General features: G+C 39.0%; 2 protein-coding genes across 2 annotated transcripts; both read left to right on the plus strand.

The window, feature by feature from the left end:
- Window positions 1-744: 744 nt before the first annotated feature.
- dmac2 (distal membrane arm assembly component 2) lies at window positions 745-5,243 on the plus strand. Its single transcript, XM_082180729.1, has 6 exons — window positions 745-866; window positions 1,851-2,041; window positions 2,188-2,268; window positions 4,080-4,219; window positions 4,582-4,744; window positions 4,923-5,243. The coding sequence occupies exons 1-6, from the start codon at window positions 849-851 to the stop codon at window positions 5,119-5,121; spliced, it is 792 nt and encodes a 263-aa protein (XP_082036855.1). The 5' UTR covers window positions 745-848; the 3' UTR covers window positions 5,122-5,243.
- A 987-nt stretch (window positions 5,244-6,230) lies between these two features.
- Window positions 6,231-16,848, plus strand: sirt2 (sirtuin 2 (silent mating type information regulation 2, homolog) 2). The gene is made up of 16 exons (XM_082180682.1): window positions 6,231-6,390; window positions 6,554-6,600; window positions 7,403-7,454; window positions 7,532-7,642; window positions 7,862-7,903; window positions 9,664-9,770; window positions 9,876-9,932; window positions 10,836-10,904; window positions 11,006-11,135; window positions 11,239-11,298; window positions 12,500-12,555; window positions 12,643-12,719; window positions 13,206-13,257; window positions 13,351-13,418; window positions 15,295-15,361; window positions 15,464-16,848. Exons 1-16 carry the CDS (start codon window positions 6,381-6,383, stop codon window positions 15,596-15,598), a joined length of 1,140 nt encoding a protein of 379 aa, XP_082036808.1. The 5' UTR covers window positions 6,231-6,380; the 3' UTR covers window positions 15,599-16,848.
- The last annotated feature ends 11,051 nt before the right edge of the window (window positions 16,849-27,899 follow it).

Below are 27,899 nucleotides of genomic sequence, written 5' to 3' on the forward strand. Positions count from 1 at the left end.
TATAACCAAACAATGGATGGGACCCCATTGACTTCCATTGCATTTTTTCCCCATAGTATGTAAGGCAATGGGGTCCTCAACTGTCGACCCATACATGCTTTTTATTATAATAAGGAGGCCTTTTTACGCCATTCAATTTTGCAGGATGTTTTAATGGGACAAATACCTCTTATATCATGTCAAAAGATCAAGGCAAATTTGATTTCTCAGTCATGACCCCTTCATTTTACAATCATATAAGTTTGGGCACAATATAAGCTCTGGCAGATGTATTTTCATCAAACTGTAGTTGATGTGAGAGTTCTTGCGTCAGTGGTCCAAAGACAAACCTTTTGGAGGTGTGCAAGTAAGCTCTTTGTTTTCATCCACTCGGGCTACTTACCTTCAGGAAATCTAATTTTGAATGTCCAAGTCTTGCAACAGATTTTCTGACCCACACAGAGATCTGATCTCACCCAAGTCAGACTGGGATTACACGAAGAGACAGAAGCAATTTCCCCTAGTACTGGTGGGAGAAACAGAGCTTTTCTCGAAGCTCCGAATCAACTGAACCAATCGAAATCATTATCATTCACTGTTTTAAGAAGCTCAAAATACTACACGGTGGCGACATCTGCTGGTCAAAACATGTAAGTGTAACGAAAACGCAAACATGCAAACTGATATACAAATGAGACAATTAAGTACTGCTGTTCTTTTTTATTATACAAATAAGCCAATAAAATGTCTACATTATAACACTAATCCGAACTCAGTTAAAACGTGTAGACGTTAGTTCAATGGGTTCGCTGAGATCGCGCCTCCTAACGCCAAATCTTTGAAATTACAAGAAGAAGAAGAAAAAAAACATGGCAGCCTCCTTGCTGGTGAGTTCAACTGTCCTGCGTGTATACATTTCATTTATTGAGGAAATTGTTGCTGTTGTTTTTCTCTCCATAACACACGCCAGAGTTTTACATTTCAATTGGTTAATTTTATAATCGAGTCACTTGTGCATAGTTCTATACTAGCAAAAAAAACTAGCAAAATGCTCGATGTTACCATGTTTATACCATGGTAATGTAATGTTTTGTTGTTGTTTTGTACCTGGTAACGTTACCATGGTGTTATGAAGTAGCTACCTAAAGTGCAATGTCAAGGAATCAATTCATTCGATTCAAATTCAGGAATTAAATCAATTCCTGAGGCACAATTACAATATATGCATATATATATATATATATATATATATATATATATATAATGTATGTATGTGTATATATATATATATATATATATATATATATATATATATATATATATATATATATATGTATGTGTGTGTATGTATATATATATATATATATATATATATATATATATATATATATATATATATATATAAATATTTCAAAGAAACTGCTCCAAGTGTCATTTTCAGCATTAATTACCCATAAACATATTAATCCAGCTCCACATATGAGGTATTTTCAGAAATATTAGATGCAGGTAATCAATGTTTGAAATGCCACCTATAGAAATGAATTCATCTCATGTTCCAGCTCATGAATTGAAAGAAGGCTGATTGTTCAGAATTATAAATGGTAACGTAAATGTCATGGAAATTGCCATTATTTGTCACCGTACCATGATGATAATGCCATCTGATCTCCCATCCATGAAACCACAGTACTTCTGTGAGGGCTAAATTCATGCTACAGTTTCACATACTAAATATTATTAGTCTAAGTTTCATCAAACATATGTTGTTGTTAACTGGATATGCTTTTTAATCTGAAACTTGTTCATCTTCTTGGTAGCATCATGTTGTAAATGCTCTTTATGTCTCATATATTGTCTCTTTATGTAAGTCCCATGGCATGAGGAGATGTTCAGCACACGCCTGTGCTGCTGCTGCTGTCAGGAGGGGTTTGAGTTCAGCTGCTCCTCCATCCGTCTTCACCAGGCTCTTATTAAATCTCAGTCGCTACTTCTATGATGTGGAGCACATTGTAGGTTGGAATGACTGGGCGAGGACGAAATTGGTCAGAAGCAAGAATACGTAAGTGCCAGTGTATGTGTGCTCAGATGTGTTATTGTCTTATTTCTCAATAGAATATTGCACTGTAAATGAAAACCATTTTTGTCATTTTTTATTTACTTATTTCTCTCTGCTGAAATGTTGACTTTACGGTTTTTTTTCTGTAGGTTTTTTGGTTATGCACAGCAGAGGTTTGGTGATAATATAGGAGCGGCCTATTATATTCTGACTCTCAGAGGGAGCTTCAGGTAAGAGTCCATGATGTGACACCCCTTTTTTATATCTTTTTTTTTTTTTTTTTTGTCTGTTAATCAATTAAAAACTTCATTAAAATGAAATTCAAACATTCATTAAATGAATACACATTTTACTGCTGAATATTTTTTGTGAATTAAAGTTAATTGAGGGCATAAAGTCTGAAGTCATTATGAAGAAAAAACAATAAGGTTTCATTCGTTAACATTAGTTAACTACATTAACTACAATGAACAATACTTCTGCAGCATTCATTCATCTTAGTTAAAGCTGCCGTCGGCAAGTCTGGCAGATTGGGTCGATTAGCCAAAATTTTGAATGTTTACAACTCTCATGCCCCTCCCCACTACCAGCGAGCACCCTCCCATCGAGGTCGTGCTCGTCAGTGCGTCACTGTGCGTGTGTACCTGATTTTCTGTGAACGCGTCCGTCTCTTCAGCATCTATCAACACCATGGACTCGGAGGTAGGCTGCCCTGGCTAATCTATCCATAGATAGCAATAACCGAGGAATTGGAAGCTTGTTAGTAGATTTTCTCTCCGCCATCACGCTTCATGCAATCTCCAGGCGAACTTCAGGCGTTGGCGTGTGCATGTGATATTAACGTGCGCGAGTGAGGGGGATCTGTGGCGTGTGCACGACCTGTGATTGACAGTCAGATCTCACACCCCCCTGCGCTGATTGGACCTGATGAAGCGGGAGCGCTGGATTTTTGCAAAACAAATAACACGCTCCAGGTGGAGTTAGAAGCTCGGGTTTTTTTCTAAAACCACCTTATTTATGTTGTTCTGTCGGATTATAGTGTCGATTACACTGAATATGATCAAAAAAATGTTGCCGACGGCAGCTTTAATGTTTATCTCAGATTAATACATTTATGGTGTTCCTCGCGTGGCGCTCAAAAACGGCTGACATTTTTTTATTTCAATCAAATGAATTTACCTTACCATTTATATTTACTATTTATTTGTAGGGAATTTTATGGTACTAAAATATATTTATACAGTAGTTATAATCCATTTATTAACTTTTTGAGCATAGACCTGAAAATGAAATGTCCAGCTTAAACTGTGATGAATCTTGGATGCTTTTGAGCACAGACTTAAGTTGGGTCTCTTTTTAAAGAAGACACTTCGCAGTGAAAAAAAAAAAGGTTTAAAAAAAACATTTATTAAATAGCCATGAATTTATTAAACAAGTTGTGTTCCAAATTTGAGTTTTATATATGTGAGAATGAGCTTTCAGTAAGATTTTGTTTGTACCAAATGTTTCCACTAGATGAAATTCACTTCCCATTCATTTCCAATGCGGTCATTTTTGTACAAGTGTGACTATCTTTTTCATTTAACCTATTTCATTTGAATATTTTTTCTTTTGTGTTCACATAGCAAGTGCCAAAACCTTTACCAAGTTTCATGCCATTCTAATGAACTAACATGAACATGATATTTATTTTTTTAAGCAACATTATCAAAGGTTAATAAATGATGTAAGAGAATATTGTTCATTGTTAGTTAATGTATTAACTTTTGTTAACAAATGAGACCTTATTGTAAAGTTTTACCCTTGAAATGAAATCCTTGAGTAGTTTAGCTTAATATTTCATAATTATTTCAAACAAAACTGCTTAATTACTATTTGTCTGCCGAATCAAAATATGTGGTGCAGGGAAAAAGGCAGGAAATGAGATCATAGAGAGTGTTATGGACAGTAAGTCCTTAAAGGGATAGTTCACTTTTCTGTCATCATTCACTCACCCTCAAGTTGTTTCAAACCTGTATGAGTTCAACCCTTGTGTCTCTAGATTTGCAGGCCAGTCTGAATGGTTTCGTCCAGACTCGAGAGGAAGATTCAGCTATGACTTCATGAGCACACCTGACGCACAAATAGAGGAAGTAGATCTGAGTGGCACTATAATAAACCATAATGGACTTGACAACCTTGGTAATCAACTTCTCCTGATGTCTCAGCCTTTGACTAGTCAATATGAAATCCTTCCTTATTATGAAGCCAAATTATGTTTCGAGATTCAGACGGCAAAGCAGCAGCTAATATACTTTTTGTTCTTGGTGTGAATGGGCCTTAACACATTCTTATCAATAAATGCAGTTTACATCTGTTCTGGGAGTTGTCATGATAGATGTTGAACAGTATAGACGTAGCCAACAGAAAATCCCTTCCTGAATCAAATAGTAACAAAACATATGATCCATATGAAGATTATGAAGTGTTCAGCTGCTAGTAAAACATATTGTTGTGGTGTATTATTGTTCTCTGGCTCACTCAAACAAATTGTCTCTTCTCAGTAAAGCAGAATAAACTGCAGAGTCTCTCTCTGCGAGGATGTCCTGAAGTGGACGACTGGTTTCTTGCTCGTCTTCATGTCTTTGGAGAAAGTCTGGTGGAGTTAGACGTGTCGCACTGCCCTTGTGTCACTGTAGGAGGTCTCGCTGCATTACAAAACCTCAGGTGATCAGTCTTCACTTGGGACTTATGCCCGAAAATACTGTTTTAGTAGTCCTTTGGTTTTTATTTCAGTCTGACATGTGTCCCAAAATATTTGTAGGGCAACAAATAACCAAATCATACCTTGTATGTTTTTTTAAACCTCATTTTCTGTGTTATTTGATCTGTCTTTACTCCACAGAAAGCTACAGCGTCTGGATATTTCGGGACTTGCCCGGCTTCAGAGTCCAGGCCTGGTCCGGATTCTGCTGGAGGAAATGCTGCCGCACTGTCGGGTCACTGGAGCTGAATACGAGCAGGGCCTGATCCAGCCAGACACCCGAGAGCCAACAGAGGAGGATCATGAAGCTTCCGCAAACACTGGAGTCAGACATATATAAACTACATGGCTGAGTTATGGTGTTGCACCCATGTATGTTCTGTGTACTTATATTTAACTGTTGTAAAATACATTGTTCTTTTGAGACAGACACAATAAAGTTTTATATGTAAATGTTGAGAACTTGTTCTTAAAACATGATTTGTTCCTTATAAACCGCTGCTTTTCCACTTGCACTTTTCTTACAGTGTACTTACCACAAAACCAGTGTAAGGTAACTACATGGGTTAAGGTTAGGACGCAGTTACTAGTCAACAAGTACATGGTATGTACATGCAAAACTGTAAAATAAAGTGCTACCACTTTCCCTAATGAAACAGCACTGTGGTGGTACATGGTAATACTATGGTACCATCCATAAAAGGTGTTGAGTCTAATTAGTCAGGTGGAGTAAATCCTGTAATCCTTTTTATAGAGGTGTGAGGATATTTAAGTGTTAGACAGACTGAGGCACATGCAATGGAAAGGTGGATGAAGAAATCTCGCTATAGGTAATGTTTTTCTTTAATGTAAATATTTGAACAATCTACTTTCAATCAAAAAAGATGACTACGGTTTGTAAATTGTCCTTGAAACACATGTTTTGAACTAATATAATATAAGAACAAATCATTAGTTTCCACCCGGAAGATCTGATCAATAAATTGTAGACAACTATTATGTATAAATAATATAGAATTGTAAATAATGGTAATTTTCACGATAGCCGAACTGGGCGTGCACGTGAGGCCCAAAAGCTGTTTCTAATTATTCAGATTCGATAAATAGATAAAAATTAAATGGCTATACATTTTCAGTTTCATTATACCGGTGTACATTATTTATGATCGACACTTGTGCGAAGCAGAGATGGCATGTCATGTGATGCGTGTTACTTTTCTCATCACTGTCAGGAAGGACCAATCACAGTCGTTTGTGATCGCTAGATCCGTGTTTTAATTTGATATCCATTACAAGGGCGGATTTTCATATGTCAGGTCCATTCCTTTACATTAATGAATTTAAATGATCGTACTTTTAGCATATATGTTTCTCCAAAAATATAATTAATTGATTTAAATGGCAATCTGAGCCTCCATGCGCCCCCTTGAGGAATAACTGTATATGTGCCATATTAAACATTTACTATCAACATTAGCCAAGCCACCCAAAGAAATATTAGCGACGCACACAAGTAATTGTCCCTTTAATAAAAACAGTGCTGTCATCTCTTAACTTTATGTGTTTTGGAATTGTATAGTACTGTTTGAAAGCGGATAGATGTCTGAAGGTAATATAATTATGCCTTTGTATATATGGGTGTTGTCAGATCCAGTTAGCCTTTAGCAAAAGAGAAAGCTAAGTGTGCATTGGAAGTTTTTCGCTGTTTGTGTGATTGATATTTGTTATTATGACAGTCACATCAGTGTGATATGATTTATTGTGTCCTGTAGAGGTTTCTAAAAGGGCAGAAGAGGAGGCTGAGATACCAGATCTCGAGGTAAATAACCATGAGTTGTTATTATGATAGAGATGAATGTTTGTATTTATTAAACAAAATAAGTTCATTATACCTGGCACACGAGTCACGACACTAAAAACATCATTATACTAATCAAGGACATTTACCTGACTAATAACCATGTAATTTGGGGCTTTTAAAAAGCTAAAACACCTTTTTTTTGGACCTTGGAAATACATGGTACTTTGAAGTGCTCTGAAGTATTTATCAAAATACCATGGTATTACCATTTTGTGCCATCACTTTACCATGGTAGTGCTACAGTATTATTATTATTACCATACATATCAACATTATTATTGGCCTATATTTTTCAGTGGTTAAAAGTTAAGTAAAAATAAAATAGTAAAAATATATAATAATTAATTTAATTAATAAAAAGGTTTGTTTTACAAAATATGTACAAAAAAAAAAAATATTGAAAAGCTGCCAATAGAATTTGAAACTGACATGAATGGAACTAATACATCTGTTAATCAAGCCGGCATCATTATCAACCAATGCCAATATTTTTAAAAAGGCCAAATTTCAGCCATATATTAGTATATCAGTCATATTTTTCTAGTGTTTTTTTCTTTCACAAAACGTGTGTGTATATATAGGAGATGAATATGTTAGACAAACATGAGACAAGTCAATTTAGCAAACATCCACCATGTACAAGTTCACACTTTATTTCTTACTCCTAATATATTATTAAGACATTTTTTAATAGTGAGTGTTTTCTATTATTGGAGTGGATTGGTAATCTCTGTAATTCTTTTTGTAACTTTTTTTGCAGGGTCAGTCTGACGACAGCAGTGACGAAGGCGAAGCTTCAGGAGACACTGAGAGTATGTGTCAAGGAATTTCTCCCTTAAGTACATCTAAAGAGCTCATGTGATCTTAGCTAAAGTTCGATGTTTTTCAGTGGATTTCCTGCGCAGTCTCTTCTCACGGACCCTTGGCCTGAGTCCTGGAGAGAAAGTCTTGGATGAGCTGACCCTGGATGGGGTCGCCCGCTACATCCTGAGTGACAAATGTGAGTTGACTTCTCAGATGAGGGTGGTAGGTGTGAAGTGTGTCATTTTTTCGATGTTAAAATACTCTATTATATTCCATTCAATATGTACAGCCAACTATAAGAAAGCCAATTGAAGGTTGTCTTCCTGAAACAGTGTTAACATGGTGCTGTGAAAACATGGCTCTGTTTGAGGAGTCGGTTGTTCAGGAAGTTTGATGTGTCTGTCTGTGTCAACAGGCAAGAACATTATCTGTATGGTTGGAGCTGGAATATCTACATGTAAGTAAATATCTTATCATAAAATTACATTTTCTTAAATTAAGCATAGTTATTTTTAAATAGATCATATTTTTAAGACCTGTTATAATGACAGAGCCCTTTTATAACCTCTGGCTAAGTTTTCTTGCTTAAAAGCAGTCATAATTTAGTTTTTTAGACCATTTCCTATCACTGATCCTTAAAATTAAACAGGCTATAATACTTGTAGTATTTTCTGCTGCTGTATTTTATTGAGTTCTGAAAAAAGCAAGATTATTGGTTTCTCTGAATGGGTTTTAGTAAAATCAACATTTTTGTTTTATTCTATAAACTACTGATAGCATTTCTTTCCAATTTCAAATAAAATATTGTGATTTAGAGCATTTATTGGAGAAAATAACAATTGGTCAAAATAACAAAAAAAAGATGCCAGACCTAAAATAATGCAAAGAAAACAAGTCAAGTCACCTTTATTTATATATAGCACTTTATACAATAGAGATTGTATAGCTTTACAGTGATCAACTAGAAAATAATGATTCAATGACAATTGTGAAGTCAGTTCAGTGTTGATTCAGTTTGGTTCAATAACTGTGTAAAGATAATCAATTATGGAAAGAGTTCAATTCATCTATAAAGCAGCTCTGGAGAAAACAGTGATATCAGTGCAGTCAGGTCAATAATATTGCAGAATATTAAGTCTTGATCTTTCTGCAAATAAATGAAGAAAATGCAGTAGTAGTTTATAGAATGAAACAATAAAAAAAAAATTTGTACTCAAATAAATACAATCTGTATAAATAGTAAATCCAGATACACTGATCATTTTGCAGTGGTCTTATTTTTTTTCAGAGCTGCATGAATATATTCTGTAGATGCAAATGATCTGTGGTCATACTATTTTAATTTTAAATGTATTATTATTGACTTTATTAATGACTTTTTTATTAAAGGTACACTGTCACATTTGGCCCTCTAGCGGTTAAAAATCAAAACTGCATGCTTTTTCCGGAAGAACGTTGTTTTGGTTGTGCTTCATCTCTGCGTGACTGTGTGGATGAATATTATTCTTCTGCTAATAAAATATTCACTACTAGGCTTAAGAGATTATATAACCAGTTTAGATGGAAAGCTGGCTAGCTGAAGACGTTACTGTAGCTTTACCCATTGATGCTTTACAATGAACTCCGTTAGAGAGCTACATATGGCAGCTTATCTGTTCAGTTAAATACCTTACTCACCTGTTGAGAAATAAAAAAGCCATCTCTGCATCGCTTCTACAACATTTCAAATCCCTCGGTTCTCGCCATCTCTGAAAAGCCAATCCAGTGTTGGTTCTTGTTTTATTACGAGCTCTGTTGCGTTCTCTTTTTCTCCAGCGGACTCTCCTCTATTCGGCATTTGTTTAAAACACGTGATTCCCCGGAGGTTGGAGATTTATCTGCTCCATGTCAAGCTTTCTCGCTCTTTGTAACAACTAACTTACGACACTCCCACACCATACACACGTCAAAGTAGCCGGAGCAACCTCTCTCTATTTACGGATATGATGAAACAATCACGGGCGAGTGACATGTTCGCAATTTTCTGTAAAAACCATCCTGTCAGGTCTAAAATATAAACGCTTATAATTGCTTACCATAGGGAATTAGGTTAAGACAAAAACACGTTTTGGAAGAAGGACTGATGATGTATTGACTCATTATTTAAATTGTGTTAATTTTAACAAAAAAAGTTACATAGTGTGCCTTTAATTAACCTGTAAATTATTCATAATGTAGCTGCTGGAATCCCAGATTTCCGATCTCCTGGCACTGGTCTATATGCCAATTTACAGAAGTACAACCTGCCTTACCCAGAGGCCATCTTTCAGATCGACTATTTCAAGGTCTGATTGTGATTCTGAAGAAATGCTGCTGTCTTACTCTCATTGTTTGTCATCTAAGAGGACATAAGTCATATTTGAAAGTATTTTTCCATTCCCTTTTTCCAGAAACATCCGGAGCCCTTCTTTGCTCTGGCCAGAGAGCTCTACCCAGGACAGTTTAAGGTAGTTTATGAATCTTCTCTCTTCTCTCTTCTCTTTTTATACTCTTTTGTCTTAAATTGTTTTAGTTTTTTTTTCTTCAAATGGAAAAATCCTGCAAACTTTACAGTGTGGTTTCATTTGTTAACATTAGTTAACTACATTAGTTAACTTAAACTAACAATGAACAACTTCTATAGCATTTATTCATCTTAGTCAATCTCAGCATTATTAAAATCCAAAGTTATTTAAAGTGGGTAAATGTAAAAGAACTTCATCAAAATTGTTTGAATATGCCACAGTTACTGCAGCAGTTGGTACCATGAGATCTATAAATGTATGAAGTTTGGTTACTGTAGCTGAAAAGGGGTGCACTACAGAGCCCCTCAAATACAACCATATAAAAGGTTGCCCATGTGTGCTAGGGCCCGGTCCTGATGGCCGACGATTCCAACGTGTGTGCAAAGTTTCAAGAGTTTTTGAGCATGTTAAGGGCACCAAACGTGCCTGAAAGTTTGAAGGTTTGCCATAGGAAAACTATAGGGCCCTTCACCCCTTAGGCTTGGACCCTAATAAATGCTGTAAAAATCTATTGCTCATTTTTAGTTTATGTAAGTAAATGCATTAACTAATGTTAACAAATGAGACCTTATTGTAAAGTCTTACCAAAAATCCAATTTTAGACAGCAGTGTGGAATAAGTATTTTTTTTTTAAATACCAGTCATTCAATTTGCAAGCATAGAATAAACAAATCGAACAAAATAAAAAAATGTTGACGTACACATTTCATTATTATTATTTTACACATATTACATGGTCTTCTTTGTCATGTCATGAGGTCAGAAAGGCACCACATACAAATAATGACCCATCTAATACTGTGATGAATGTAGTTTTGACTGTTGAATGCGCTTTGGTTTCTCCAGCCCACAGTGTGTCACTATTTCATGAAGATGCTGAAGGACAAAGGCCTACTGAGTCGCTGTTACTCTCAGGTAAGACAGTGTTCGGCTGCATATATTGAATACGCACTTACTTTGCGAGCGAAACAATAATATATGTATATTATACAATTATTATTGTTATTTTTTTTCAGAATATCGATACTCTAGAGAGAGTTGCCGGTCTGGAAGGCGAGGACCTGATTGAAGCTCATGGCACATTTCACACCTCTCACTGCGTGAGCTTCCTCTGTCGTAAGGAGTACTCCATGGACTGGATGAAAGGTACAGGATTGAACACTGACATGTCTCTGCGGTCTCAGTTTTAAACGAGATGTGGGAATGTTGTTTCGCTTCACTATTCTTATTCCATGTTTCTGACTCGCAGATAAAATTTTCTCTGAAGATATTCCTAAGTGCGATTCCTGTGGAAGCCTGGTCAAACCTGGTAAGAGCAATCATTTCTAAGAACAAGAATAATATCTGGAGCCTTTTCTTTTTCTTATTAGAATTAGTTTTGGATTCAACAACAACAACAACAACACCACAACAACCTTTATTTATAAAGCACATTTAACACAATACAAATTGATCCAAAGTGCTGTACATAGTGCATAGCAGGACTACACTATAAAAAACAACAATTACACGTTTCCAAAAGCTAAAGAATAAAAATGTGTTTTCAGAGTAGATTTAAAAATGTCCAATGAAGGAGCAGACCTCACATGATAAGGGAGAGCATTCCAAAGCTTGGGCCCAGCCACAGAAAAGGCCCGATCACCCTTTAATTTGTAGCGACTTCGTGACACATTTAAAAGCAAGTGATTTGAAGATCTAAGTGCCCTAGCAGGACAGTATGGCACAATAAGATCACAAATATACCTTGGTGCACAGCCAGACAACGCCTTATAAACAAACATAAGGATCTTAAAATCAACTTGAAACTTAATGGGAAGCCAGTGAAGGGATGCCAAAACAGGAGAAATATGATCCCTCTTTCTAGACCCAGTCAAAAATGTCTTGCAGCCGCATTTTGCACAATTTGTAATCGAGATAGTGAAGATTGAGGAAGACCACAATAAAGAGAGTTGCAATAGTCTAATCGTGATGTTGCAAATGCATGAATTGCACCTTCTAAATCTTTGCTTGAAAGAAGGTTCTTCAACTTTGCAATAGATCTTAAATGGAAAAAGCTTCCTCTAATAACCGCACTAATTTGTTTATCAAAAAATAGTGAAGAGTCAAAGATCACTCCAAGGTTTTTGATTTATTTGCATACATTTGTTGAGAGAGGACCTAACTGGGCTTTCAGAGCAGGAGAGGAATCTGCCGGAACTATTCAAGACATAGTTCACCCCAAAAATGATAATTCTGTCGTCATTTATTTACTCTCATATTGTTCCAAAACTGTATGGTTTTCTTTCTTCCACAAAACACAAAAGATATATTGCAGAATTCCTTTAGCATACAAATAAATTGAATATGGAATGAAACTATTTTTATGGTATAAATACCATACCATACAAGCTTAGTGTGAGGAACAGTCCTATTGTCACTCCGTCATTAAATTGCTTTCATTGGTGACTAGTCTCTTTTTATATTCTGATGGTTTTAGCCTCTTTGTGGATATATTTCTCGTCCTTTTTTAGATATTGTGTTTTTTGGGGAGAATCTACCTGCCCGATTCTTCACTTCCATGAAAATGGTGAGAATTCAGTCCATCTTTAAGGTCGAAGCCAGTCATTCCACATTTTCAGTTCAACTCTTACTGTCATCCCACTGTGTACCGCAGGACTTTCCTCGATGTGATCTTCTCATCATATTGGGCACATCCCTACAGGTTCAGCCGTTCGCATCACTAGTCAGTAGGTAAGCATGTCTCCAGGTATCCAAATTAATGTGCATTAAATTCACAAATTAAATGAAAATGAATAATGTTGGTTAATTTGATTTTTCCAACAATTAACATTGAATGATGCGCATCGCTAGCCTGGTCCTACCAGAATCTCGTACATTTCATTTGTACATTTCTATTGGATCTGCCCAGAGCCACTCTGGATCTGCCATAACCAATCGCTAACGTTTGGTCGTGACGTAACCCTACAACTCAAACTAGCGCACAACCTCAGCGTTCTCTGCTCTGCTCTGTTCACTGATTGGACCGGTTAAAATTTGGCCGGAGAAAACCCTCGAATATACCGCAAACCCAGACGGAGTACTGAAGGAAAATGAAAATTGAGCGGAAGAACGTAGGAGGGCGGAGCCAGGCTAGCGCATCGCATCGCATCAAAAATAGAATTTTATGCAAGTCTGCAGTTGTTTAAATCTCTGACTCATTTATTGTCTTATCTCTAGAGTGTCAAACAGCTGTCCTAGACTGCTCATCAATATGGAGAAAACCGGACAGGTCTGTAATTGCTAATCTAATTATAATAAACATTTGAATGAAACAAATTCGTTTTATAATTACATTCTTGCATTACGTGTCTTTCTCCGACAGTCGGAATTTGGCATGGGGTTGTTCGCTTTTGGAGGAGGAATGGACTTTGACTCAGATAAAGCCTACAGGTGAGGCCTCCAGGTATTGTCATGTTAAACAGCGTGTCTTTTTGAGGCCTGTTCACACAAAAAGCAAAGCTTAATGCTAAATGCTGAAGTATCCCTTTAGTCTATTTTTCATGCTGAATAATGATCTTTTACATTTTTATTGCTAACACTTATGTCATAAACACCTTGTAAAACTTTGAATTGAGTTGATATAATCCCTCTATATTTGTGTCAATATATTGCAATTGATCATGCTTGAGACACACAGACTTCAACATGCAAAGTAGCTATACTAAGTCAAGAGTAAATCTACAGTAAATTATAAAGTACTCAGTTCTTTTTTAGTTACTAGAACTCTTGTGTAAGTGAAGTATTCAAACTAAGTATTTGTCAGTACAACATATTCCTATTTCACTTTACTTAGTTTTCTAAGGCATTTGGTTTGCATGCTTTAAGTTTAACTAATTAGATTTTACAGTGTAACAAACTATTCACACTATTCATGACATGATACTGAATTTAAGCAGGTACAATATATAGTTAATTGACTTAAAACTGTGCTATTTGTGTGCTATGCGTGTTCCTAGGATTTACTATTGATATAATAGGATATTGAACTTAGTTACATTATTTGATCAATTTAGCTCTGTTAATGCAAAATCATTTTTGAATGATTTGTTATTAATTTTATTTCAGGAAAAAATAAATATATATATTTTTATCTGTAATATAGAATTAGCTATTGAAAATTGACCACAAAATTGGAATTGTGCTTGACGTGAGGAAACATATGATTTTTTCAGTTCAGCATTAACCTTTGATATGATAAAAAAAAAAAAAGGACTTTATGAAATACAGGCACAAATGGCATGTGACAAATGACTCTGTAAGGGGATTAACAGGACTCACACAGGAGTTCGTAGGCCGCCCGTTTACAGTTACAAAGATCACAGCAGTTATACCCCACACACACACGCGCACACACACACACACACACACACACACACACACACACACAGCAGTTATACCCTACACCAAGGTCTAAGCTACATCCTTGCTTCAGGTTAAATGATTCTCATTGGCTAAGAAATAGATAAACATAGTAATTTTCCACACATATACAGATAGACTGAATCATATCATCATTGATTATGCAGCTGACACTCGGACCCTGAAGTTAGGCACGTTGTGACCTTCCAGTTCTCAGATCTGGGTTGCTGGGCGCCAACATGTCCCGAACAACAACTCAATCATTTTCCAATAATGCAGTTGTTCCTTAACCTGTAACCAAGAACACACACACCGACACACAGCTTCTTCAAGCTTGGATTTGGCCAGGCTCTAACTCTAAACAGGAGAGTATTCTCAAAACATCAAGATAATGCGTTCTTTCTCTCAAGGAGAGGACACTTTTAAATAACACCGTAAAGTAAAGCTTTAACTGAGAAATGGTCCCTTAAACTATAGACTTCAATGACCTTAGTTGTCAGGGTACCCTAGAAAAGATATCAAAGATATCATTCAGATATCAAATACAGACATTAGAGAATACCTGAAAAGAACATTTCAGTGATCACACTGGTAACTTCTATAACAAAGTAAAATCTCATAAGCCTAGAGATGTCATTAAACTCATTTGATATTTAGAAGGAAAAATATTAATACCTTGATTATAATCACTCATTAGATATACATTTAAGCAGCAGTAGATTCCAGATTTTCCCCTTCAGCTCATGTATACAGTACTCCATTATACCCCACTATTGAATATACCAAAAAACATAAAATGTCTTAAGTATTTCCAAACTTTTAAAATGGCAGGTGGTGTGAATGAGCATTTAGACACGTACATGTATAAGTGTGGTTTGCGAAGATTGACTTTATTGATCGTTCACAGAGATGTGGCTCACCTGAGCACCTGTGATGACGGCTGCATGGCTCTTGCCGAACTGCTGGGCTGGAAGGTAAATACAATAAATATTCACATTCACATTTAATTTAAATCAGTAAAAATGTTCCCTTCTTAAACTGTTTGTTGCATGAGATGTCAACCTTTTTGGTTTCAGGCAGAGCTGGAAGAGATGGTGAAGCGTGAACATGCTTTGATTGACAGCAAAGATGATAAAAAGAAAGACAAGGAAGCCAATCAGAGCTCCAGAAGCACTGGGGCGGAGCCTGTGAAGGCTGACAAGACAGAATAACCAATCAGAGCATGCAGAGGGTTTGCATGGCAGTCCTATTAGATCTCCGTAATTCACTCCACTCTGGCCTTCAAGTTCTCGTATCTACTGTCCATCATGTTTTTCTGTTTCTCTGAGCTGTTTTCTCTGTAATAGCAATATAGATGCTATAGAAATCGTATAGAAACCACATAGAGCTCAGACAGGAACAGTGAGACAGATAGACAGCAAATACTTTAGCAGAAGTGTGGTGTTCTGCTTTGGCCAAGAGACTGCTCTGACAAAAACAGTTTGTGAAACACAATTATAAAAAAAACATGATGCTTTAAATGTAATTTTTTAAAGCTGATAAGCATTACACTTGGCTTTATCACATAAGGTCTCGTTTAATCTTGCAAAAGCAAATGTGTCTGAAGCCGCAGGGATGTGGCGTGTTGTGTCAAATGAGACGCACAGGCTAACTTGGCTGTTGGCTTGAAAAGTTATTTATGGGTGAAACAGGAAAACATGTTGAGGTCACATTTAACAAAAAATATATTCTACATAAAGAAAATGAAGCGTACTTTAAGGACCATGGAGATTTTTTTGCACTGTGACATTTTAATTTAAACATTGAGTGTTACTTTTCACCCTTTTAAAAATAGTTTTTAATTATTAACAAAAATTTAACTTAAATTAAATAGAATTTATAGAAACTTACAAAAGCTGTACAACAAATGATAGCATGCTGTATACATTTTTTACCATTTAGATGCAATAGTTGTTGTTTTTTTGCACTACTATAATGAGATTTACATTTATTTGCGTTATGAAATGCATTTGCGTTAAGTCTGAGGTAAATTCTTAACAGGTTTCATGATATTCAACATAATTTTAATGAGGGTGTACCTTGTCAATGAGACTTTTCTTTTTTGTGCAATCATTTGTAGACTTTAGTAGACTATAATGTTATATTTTTAAAAGGGTTAATTAATTGTTTCTTTTAATGAATTATTAATAATATGCAGAAAACTATTCTAATACATTTGGCTGTTTTTTTTCTCCTCTTTTTTTCTTTTTTTCTTCTGATGCTTATCTTTGGTTTGGAATGATATCCACCCTATGCTTCAGTTGTGTAAGAGGAAGTTGGCCCAGTAGTGTTTTACAACATTACTATCATATCTGATTGAGCCCTACGCAACCTTATTAGGAAACAAGAACAAGTTTTGTATGTATGCATGTGGTGTGATGTTATCAAAAGGCATTAAAGCTACATAACACCAACAAGCCAACTATTAACCTTATTTTATGTGTCAGGCAGGGCTGGAGTCTGGACTGGCCGATACATCTCATACTCATACATAATATTTATTATCATTATTATTATTATTATTATTTTTACGGCCCATAAAATTTGTACATCGGCGGCCCATTCGTTTTGTTTTGTTTTGTTTTGCTTAATTGGCGGCGCTGGGTTTGTGCCGGTGTAATGCAGTGGTAAAAAAAAGTCAGTGTTAGTTTTTTTTTTTCTGACAGACCAGCCCATGAAACACGTAGATCAGCAGCCCATTGGTTCTTTTCTTGATTGACACTGGGCTGGCCCAATCACAACTTTAAACGAGTGAGCGAGCGTGCAGCAGTGTCAGTTGTATCTGTCAAAATAGTCTGCGAGATAGAGAAGAAACGCAAGGAAAGTGCAGAGAAATAGCGTGAAAAAATTGAAACAGGCCCTTAAAGCAGATACTGTAAAATGTGTCAAAATATATGTTTTCTGCCCTTCATCAGCTCCAGTGATGATGATGATAGTGAGGAGGATCAGGAGAGAGATGAGAAAGTGTAGAGCCTGCGGTAAGCAGAACTAGGCCCTGTCCCAAATGGCGCACTTCATGTCGGTCTTGTGGACTTGAATTGCGCGTGCTCGCTGAGTCTACGAGTCCGTAGGCCGTCCCATTCAGCATTTTATCGCTCTGAAGTGTGCTCAGCAGCGCCCCCTTTGTACCCTTGAAGCGGTCTTCCACGAAGCCCGCATAGAAGCAGGCTCCACGCACTAACTACCCAGGAATCCTTGCGAAAGGCCAATCAGACAACAGATGGGAGGAGATTTCACTCACGGATAATTGTTGACATGGCTGAGAAGAAAATATGACTGTTTTTATGACCTAAATGTACATTTTACCAGTTGTTACCTACAGTTTATACAAACATTATGGTCATCGAGCAGTGGTTGATGTCTCAAACATAATAATAGCGCGTTTAATAATATGATCGCATTATGATTCATTAAATAAATAGAACCGAATGTCAGGGCTTCACTGAGTCATATATGTAAACATAGTATGAATATTGAAACCTGTAAATTGAAAAAATTATGTTTAAATTATGTTTTAAAATTGTAATCTTAGTTCAAATGGAACATTATGTATTTTTATGTTCAACTGTATACATCATTTAAATAAGCATGATGTATCTATTGTCTAATGCCCAGGTGATATGCACAATATCAAAATATAGAACTGTAAAATTAGGCTGTGTAGTTGACATGGAGATAAGACGTCGGAGCGCAAAAATGTGATTTCTCCTGTCCAACAACAACCAGACCGTTATTTCCGGCATGCCGATCGAGTCTGTCCCAAAAATACCTCTCAATGCGCCCTCGTGGACTCGCACCAAGGGCCCTATAGGTCTGCACTACATGACGTCACCAAAGTGTGGACTCTGAGGAAGTCCACAAGTCCGGAGTGTGCCATTTGGGACAGGGCCCTACTTTCAAAACACTTAAGCTGTCATGATCGAGTGTAGGAACCCATAACCCAGTTACAGATTATTTCCACATTGCATAGTTGACGATTACATAGACAGTATATAAAGACGATTACCGCAATTCACTAGAAATTTAATGAGAGGCGTTTGTAAACCATGTTTTCCGCCAATATAAAAGCTTGCAGCAGTTTGCGTCAAAATAAAAGATCATGTGCTTATCTCTTTCAAGTATAGAAATTGGTACAAAACTAATTATGAAAGTTTCCTTTATTTTTTAGTGCATTTGTTTTACAAAATATGGCTATTACTGTCATTGGATTAATATTATAACTATTATTATGTAGTGTGTAATGTAAATAGACACTGTAACTAAAAGAGGTTTGAATTTTTCGTTTAATTTGCACACTGAATATGGGTTGGAGCTTTTAATTTTGAACTCTCAAAGTGCACCAGATTGATGAATTTAACATTAAAATGCACAAAATTTTCTCACGGGGGGCATGCCCCCGGACTCCCCTAGAAGAACCAAGGTCCACCCACCAACAGTTTTACCAAAAATCCTGTGAGAAACACTGGTATTGCTATGCCATTGCAGCTTATAGCTTGTTTTAGGATTCATCACTGTGGAGTATAGTTCAACTGTATTAATTAATAAATGTCAAATTTTCACTCGTTCCTATACTCACTCATTACATGGCATTAGTGGTTTTAAGGAATAGGAGTTGGTATGCATATGATTAAGGGCGTGCAAAGATGGGTGGTATTTATGATCATATAGTGGGCCAGTCTGGGCCAAAATCCCTGGGCCAATTTTTTTGTCCCAGTCCAGCCCTGGTGTCAGGTCCATATCTTTTAGCTTAAGGATGACACCTTAGTAATTTGATTACTTGATGTTTTGATGAAAAATTGTGTCCTTAATAATTTTATTGTGTAGCAAGTTTGTTAGCAATAAGAAATAATATATTCATAATAGCATTAACTCTCATTCCACACTGTTTTATAATTAGGAACACGGTTTTGTTCTTAATGTTGTAGTAATATATTCATGAACGACCCGTCCTTATTTATTATTTAATAAGGTAACACTTTATTTTGATGGTCCACTTTAGACATTCTATAAGTAACTTTACAACTACATGTCAACAACCAGTCATTAGAGGATTAGTAGACTGTCTAATTAATATCTAACACTTTATTTTGATGGTCTCCTGACTAGAAGTAACTCTGCTAGTACATGTCAACTTATGTGAGTCTTATGAGCCCTCCTCATGAAAAGTGGGTGAGAAAGGGCGTTGTAACTTGAAAGATACAAGATCAATTTGACGGATGATTTTGAAAGGATCAACATACCTAGGACTTTCCTGCAAGGAAGCTGTAGATGGAGAACTCTGGTCGACAGCCCCACCCACTGATCCGGAGAGTATTTGGGACCTGGTCGACGCTGGGACCTTGCTCGACAAATAGACGTGGGCTTGGGTCCACATGGTTTCACTGCGTAGCATCCAATCATTACCTGCAGGGACATCTGATCGCTCTCCAGGCCATGGGAAGAGTGGAGGTTGAAAGCCCTGGATGCATTTGAAGGGGTGGGTCCCAGTAGCAGGTTTGAATCGAAAATTCTGAGTGTGTTTCGCCCAAGGAAGGAAGCAACTCCAGTCTGTCTGGTTCAGCTGCCAGTAAGCACGGAGGAATTTTCCCAGATCTATAGCCCATAGAAGTGGAAGACGAACTGGAACGGTCATTCTTGGGGAAGGCGGATGAGTCGACAGGCCTTGGAAAATCTGTCTACAACTGTCAAAATGGCTGAAAACCCTGTGAGCAGGGTAGGTCCATGATGAAATCCACTGCAATATGAGACCAAGAATGACAGAGTAGGCAGAGGATGAAGGAGTCCAGAGGGAAGTTGTCTGGAATATTTTGATGTGGTACATTCATTGCAATTAGTAACATAGGTGGCGACATCAGTGGCAAGGGAAAACCGGTTCTGAACCTGGTAGCTTGGATTCCTGGATGGCCAGAGCTGGTTGAACAGTGAACCCCTTGGAGAATTCTCTGGTGCAAAGGGTGTACCTCCGACATCTTCCATGAGAGAGCTACACTGGGGTAGAGTCTTGTGGGTGAGCACGGATCCGGCACTGAAATTAGAAGCATCGACCTCGAGCACTAAGAAGAGAGCAGGGTTAGGATGGTGAAAAATAGGTTTGCTGGTAAAACGTAGTTTGAGATACTTGGAAAAACTTAAACTTCACACTCTGACATGCTGGACCTGCTTATCAAGGGAAGAGGAGTAGATCAGGATATCAGCGATATAGATCAGGGGGGTCCAATCCTGTTCCTGGAGGGCCACTGTCCAGCAAAGTTTAGCACCAACCCCAATTAAACACAGCTGAATCAGCAAATCAAGGTCATACAAGGTATACTAGAAACTTCCAGGCAGGCAAGTTTAGGCAAGTTGGAGCTAAACTCTGCAGGACAGTGGCCCTCCAGGATGAAGTTTGGAGACCCCTAATATAGATCATGACCCAATTGCCCAGGAATTCTCTGGAGATGTCATTGACAAAGGCCTGGAAGACAGATGAACCGAACAACACCACCAGATGTTCATAGTGCCCTGTGTAAGTGGAAAAGGCAACCTTGCATTCGTGCCCCTCATGGATGCAGATCAAGTTGTACACGTTACAAAGGTCTAGTTATGTGAAGATCTTCACCGACTTCAACTGTTTTAAAGGCTGCAGGAACAAGGGGTAAAAGAAAGTGATACTTAATGGTGATAGCATTCACATGCCGTTAATCAATGCACGGACGGAGAAACCCGCTCTTCTTTCCTATGAAAAAGAAGCCGGCGGAGGCATGGTACCTGGTTGGATGAAGCCTTTCTCCAGTGCCTCAGAAATGTACTCCTCCATGGCTCTGGCCTGAGGTTCAGAAAGGGGGTATATATGTGTCCGTGAGGGGAGAAGTACTTGGCAAAACATCAATAGCACATACACAGGAGCGATGTGGAGGGCAGGGCCAGAGTGTTCTCATTACTGGTCACTGCTGTGGTGCTTACTGGAGGGAGAGTGGCTTGTACCAGAAGGTTGAGACAGAAATGAGAGTAGGTGGAAAGAAATCTCAGGATTGTAAAATCTTAACCAGGGCAAAACGAGGACCAACGGTTTTTCGGGAGAATGAGTGACTAGGAATTGGATCTTCTCAAAGTGTAGAAGGCCCACTTGCAGACAAATGGGTGGAGTGATGTGTTGAATCTTGCCCACGCCCAACAGGTGGACCTCTAGCACTGTAGAGGAACAGAAAGAACAAGAGAGCAATTCAGGAAATCAACCAAACTAAAATCTATGAAATTGCCCGCAGCTCCTGAATCTAAATTGGCTGATACAGAATGTGCCTCATCATGAAAAATCCAAACTCATCACCGAGTGTCACCCCTTCCTAGGGGACGAAACGGGCAGGCAGCCAGTAGGTGTTCTGATTGTCCACAGTAAAGGCACAGATGGGCTCTTATGCTCCTCAGCCAACATAGAAGATCGACCCACCTGCATGGGTTCAAGATCGCAGGTGTCTGGGTTGCATCTTGTGAAGGCCTGCAGGTGTCTGGAAGGTCAACATGCCCTGATCAAATTGTCCAACCGGATAGCAACATTAGTTGTCCTCATCACAACAGGCCAGTTCAGCATGGCGGTTGGGATTCAACCCTTGACAAAACAAAAGCTTTAAAGTGTCATCAACCCACACAGTTTGAGCGGCGAGCATGTGGAACAATAAAGCGAAGTCAGCGGCTGAACTCTGTACTTGTTTCAGGCTCAGCAGAATCTCCCCTGCATCTTTCCCCCCTCTGAATGTTTGAACACTTCCCGAATGCGGGAGATGAACTGGGTACAGGAGCCTCGCAATTCACTTTCATGATTCCAAATGGTGGTGGCACAGTCTAGTGCTCTTCTTGACAACAGCGATGCTACATAGGAATCTCGAGACTCTTCAGTGGGATAAAGATGTGATGTTTTATAAACAAAGTTCGGGAGAAGCACATTCAGATAATTAACCTAATTATCATGGGAGGAGCTCATCCAGTCAACTCAATTAGCATTAAGAGGTCTATATACTGCAGACTTACCTCTGTTCTATGACAGTTTCCCAGCATCCCTCGACCACCCCATCTCCTCACTTCTTACTATTCCTATCCCAACCTGGGATGGAGTACTACAATTGTAGGTTTGGGCCAAATTCCCCTCGGACAGCATGCCAAATACACATAAACCTTTACTCTATCTAATTATATGTAAGTGTGAACTCGTGAAGGGGTTCTTGGGTCAGAAAGAGATTACATTGCATTAGAAAGCCTCAACACAAAATTCTCAGGGAGAGAGTCGAGATTCTAGACGCTAGATGCGATATGCGTTGTGTTGCCGGCATGAATGCTTGTGGTTAGTTCACCCGGACGCGCGCTCATGCTGGATTGCAGCTGCACAGATCTGACGAGCTCCTCCGTCAACATGGTGAGCTTGTAGAGTTGCTGACAGTGACTGACAGCATTTCCACTTGTGCAGTAACAATTTTGTGTAGCTTTTGAAGCGCTGCAGGATCCAATTGCGTTGACGTCTTCTGTTGAGTAGAGACTGAAGTGAAGTCGTTAGGATCCATATGCCGTTTAAGGATAACGACAAAAACGTAGTACAGTAAACAGGCAGGGGTTCGGTACACAAAGTTCAGTCCAACTAGGCAAACAAAGTGTAAACCAATAGGCAGAAGAGAAGTTGAAAACAACGGGGCAAACTGAGTCCAAAACTCACAAGCAGGCAGGGAAATCCGAATAAATAGGCACAAGTTAAACATAGGAAAAATTACAGAAAAATAAGCACTCAGAATTGCAGGCTTGGCTAACAAGACTTTGCAAAGTATGAGAGAACATGGGAAGCTTATTAGTCGAGGACTAATAGGAAACAGGTGCGAGGTGAAATTGAGTCCGGGCATAGTTCAATGGGAAATGCAGTTCGTGAGAGTAAAAAGCTAAACCTTTGGGCATGAAGCTCTCTGGTGGTGGTTCTGGGAGAGAGTAGATTCTGTGTAGATTGCTTTATTAATAATCTTCCTGATCAGTTTCAGCATCTCAGCATCCCAGATAGCTTAGAAGTCGATATTGCGACAGAAACTTTAAACTCTCTCTTCTCCAGCACTTTAGACACCTTTGCACTTAAAGAAGATTAAAGGAAATAGTCCAACGCCATGGTACAACGAGCACACTCGGGCCCTTAAAGGGTTAGTTCACCCAAAAATGAAAATTCTGTCAGTAATTACTCACCCTCATGTTGTTCCAACCCCGTAAGACTTTCGTTCATCTTCGGAACACAAATTAATATATTTTTGATGAAATCTGAGTGCTGGATCACTCCTCCACAGGCTTATGGACACTATAACTTGCTGGCCCAGAAAATTTATTAAAGACATTGTTAATATAGTCCAAGTGACTCAATCTTAAGTTTATAAAGCAACGAGAATACTTTTTGTGCGCAAAAACAAACAAAAATAACGACTTTATTCCACTTTTCATTTCCTTCTCTCTGGGCCTCGAGTCTTTTCACGTAGTGTAATAGCGTAGTGCGTCTGTGTTGCACGTCACTAAACAATAAACAAAACCCTAGGTATTTGTTTGAAACAGTGGCTAAACTAACGAAAAATAAAGCTTCAAGGCCAAAAGTTTCCAAGCAGCTCAGCAGTAATGACTTTATGAACTTCTTCACTTATAAGATTGATAATATCAGGGAGAAAATTATAACTATGCCAGTCTACTTGCTATAGAAGAGGAAGAATTCGTTAAACTCGTTAAATAATCTAAATCGACAACATGTATGTTAAACCCTATAACAACTAAGCTACTGAAAGAGATGCTTCCAGAGGTCACAGATCCTCTTCTTAATATAATTAATATATATCTTTGTCACTAGGATACTGTCACGGCTGAATATAATACAAAAAGGTGCGAGGACTCAAGTGCAGGAGAATGAGAGTTTAATTACAAAAAGAAAAACAAACACAAAACAAAACCCACGAGGGGAAAAACATAACTAGTAAATACAAAACAAAACCAGAACATGAACTTACTGAAGGATAACAGGGAACAGGAAACATAAGACAATACAACGATCCGACAAAGACTGCAAACACAAAGGAACTTATAAAAGGGACAAATCAGGCAGATAATGAGGGAACAACAGGTGGGACAAATGAAACCAATAATGAGATAACAAGGAGGGTGGGGTCAAAACAGAGACAGGAACACAAACACCACATGTGCTACACGAGACAGGACAGGCTAGGGTGACCAGATGAGATTGGCTGAAATTCGGGACGTCAAAATGACATACAAACGTCTTTTCCTATTCTATTTTGCCTTGCGTGTCGCGTGAAAAATAGGCGTCGGTTCTATTTATAGCATGCACGCGTTTTCCGCGCGGCTCGAGGCGCGCCTGCGACGCGCGTGTCACGCAGGCAGTGTGCAAGCTCTAACGGACGAGTTAACCTGTTAACAGGGGAGCCGAAATAAAAACGGACACGCCACGCAGCCAGTGTGTCGCCGGCCTCAACCTCCGCAGACAGTTTTTAATGTTTATCAGACAACTACTCAAGATTTTGCTTTAGTATAATTTTCGGGACAATTAGGGCCAGATTCGGGATTCGGGACAACAGTTTAGATTTCGGGACTGTCCCGAATTTTTCGGGACGTCTGGTCACCCTAGGACAGGCATGTGACATTACCCCCTCCTTAAGGAGCGGCTACCAGACGCTCCACTAGGGACGGGAGGAACAGACCAGGGAGGGACAGACCAGGGAGGGACGGGAGGGACAGACCAGGGAGGGACGGGAGGGACAGACCAGGGAGGGACGGGAGGGACAGACAGTCCATCTGGCGGCCAGGGCGGGGCAGACAGTCCATCTGGCGGCCAGGGTGGAGACGACCCCTCGGGCAGCCAGGGCGGAGACGACCCCTCGTGACGTGAACAGTCTCTGGCTGGGCAGACGTGACGTGAACAGTCTCTGGCTGGGCAGACGTGACGTGAACAGTCTCTGGCTGGGCAGACGTGACGTGAACAGTCTCTGGCTGGGCCAGCAGAGCATGACGCCTGGGCAGCGCGGGCAGAGCAAGACGCCTGGGCGGCGTGGGCAGAGCAAGACGCCTGGGCGGCGCGTCAGGGACGCCAGTCACCCCCGGGATGGTCTCCGTGTTAGGAGCCACCGGACTCGGGACCACCGGAACAGGGACCACCGGAACTGGGATCACCGGAACAGTTACGGAGGGAGCCTTTCTCTTCCTCCTGTGTCTTGGAGCCACCGGACTCGGGATCATCGGACTCGGGACCACCAGACTCGGGACCACCGGAACTGGGACCACCGGAACTGGGACCACCGGAACTGGGACCACCGGAACAGTTACGGAGGGAGCCTTTCTCCTCCTCCTCCTGTGTCTTGGAGCCACCGGACTCTGGACCACCGGAACTGGGACCACTGGCACTGGGACCACCGGAACTGGGACTACCTCCCTGGCAATTCTCTCCCGATCACGAATGAAATCATCCACCATCGCCCCAGAACTAACCCAATCAAATGCTTCTCTCTGCTGAGTCCTCATGTGGTCGGATCGTTATGTCACGGCTGAATATACAGTAATACAAAAAGGTGCGAGGACTCAAGTGCAGGAGAATGATAGTTTAATTACAAAAAGAAAAACAAACACAAAACAAAACCCACGAGGGGGAAAACATAACTAGTAAATACAAAACAAAACCAGAACATGAACTTACCGAAGGATAACAGGGAACAGGAAACATAAGACAATACAACGATCCGACAAAGACTGCAAACACAAAGGAACTTATAAAAGGGACAAATCAGGCAGATAATGAGGGAACAACAGGTGGGACAAATGAAACCAATAATGAGATAACAAGGAGGGTGGGGTCAAAACAGAGACAGGAACACAAACACCACGTGCTACACGAGACAGGACAGGCATGTGACAGATACATACCAAAAACTTTTAAGCTGGCTATGATTAAACTTGATTAAAATCGACTGCTGGCGGTAGATCCTTTTCCTATTAAGCACCAAACCTTTGGAACAGTCTTCCTAACATTATCCGGGAAGCAGACAGTTCAAATCTAGATTAATAACACATATCTTTGGCCTAGTATACACGTAACACATTATAGACTTCTATAATTCAATGTTAGGCTGCATAGTTTAGGTCAGCCGGACATTTCCCATAAATCCTGATGTACTTGTTACATCATAAGAAGAATGGCATCTACGCTAATATTAGTCTCTCTGTTTATCCCGAGGTTTACCGCAGTCCGCCGGATCCAGGCCGTAATCAGATCTGATGAAGGACCTGCGCCTGGACGCGACGACAACGCAGTCCTGAAATGTCAACCAGTCTCTCCCCTGTAAAGGCCTCCTTTCCTTCCCTTTACCTCTGTACAGATAAAACGTTGTCGTTGGCTATCTAAACGATACATGGCTAAGCGGACGTGAAAAATAATACTGTATTATACATTGTTAAGGCCAGACAAATAGTCCAACATGTGTCGGTGTTTGCGCAAAGGTTGTGTAGGTTTGCGCAGCGATAACTGATAATCGTTTGCACCTTGGAACCTATTTCCGGGAGTGCGTTCTTGAGCCATCAGGCACTGTTTTGTGCGGATGGGTGGCCAGAGCGCATTGAGGGTTTTCTGTTAGAACGGTGTCGTGTTAGCGGCCCCTAAGTTAATAACTGATGATCTTCGCAACAGAAGTGAATCAGTCAATCAAAACTAACTTTAGCTGGACAATAACTTTATCCTAGAGCTGCTGTAAAGCCAAAACAATCTGTTACTGTAATTTCCTATTAACACTGTAAAGCTGCTTTGAAACAATTAATATTGTTAAAAGCGCTATATAAATGAAGGTGACTTGACTGTGAGTGTAACAGTCTAAAGTGGACTATTGAAATAATTAGGAAAACTTTCATTATCGTTTTCTCATAAGAATTTTTCATAGATAGTTTCATCACACTGTACATATTGCATGCTATAGTTACAGTGTGATAAAACTATCTCTGGTAAAAACATCCGTTGTGATCATTAGTATGCCAGGTTTATTATAGACGGCATGTCTTTATAGAGTTTCGCGTTTTTCAGATGTTTGTCTGACTGCTGAAGACAGCATCTCATAAATTTGTGAAAACTTTTTAAAAAATCTTAGGTTTTTAGAGTCAACTGGTTTTAGAGTTGGCTATGAGTTTGATCTTATTGTGGGTTAATATGGTCTCATTTATAGTAACAGGAAATTCAGTGAGGAACACGGGTAACTGTCTTCTTCCCTTAAGCTCAATTATTATAAAAGGAAACGGGTTTATTTTTTGAAACGTAACTGCTGACTTGACTCAAATGGAACTGAACTGATGTACTTGGTACTGTAACACTCATTCAGATATAATCTTTCTGATGGATCTTACTTTCACTTGAAAGTTTGTCACAGTGAGGTTTACCACAGTCATGACAGTAGGTGGAGCTTATGGTGTGAGAGACACAAAGGACATCATCAAGAGTTC

The sequence above is a fragment of the Leuciscus leuciscus genome (genome assembly GCF_965113295.1).
Source record: "Leuciscus leuciscus genome assembly, chromosome: 9".
Classification (NCBI taxonomy): Eukaryota; Metazoa; Chordata; class Actinopteri; order Cypriniformes; family Leuciscidae; genus Leuciscus; species Leuciscus leuciscus.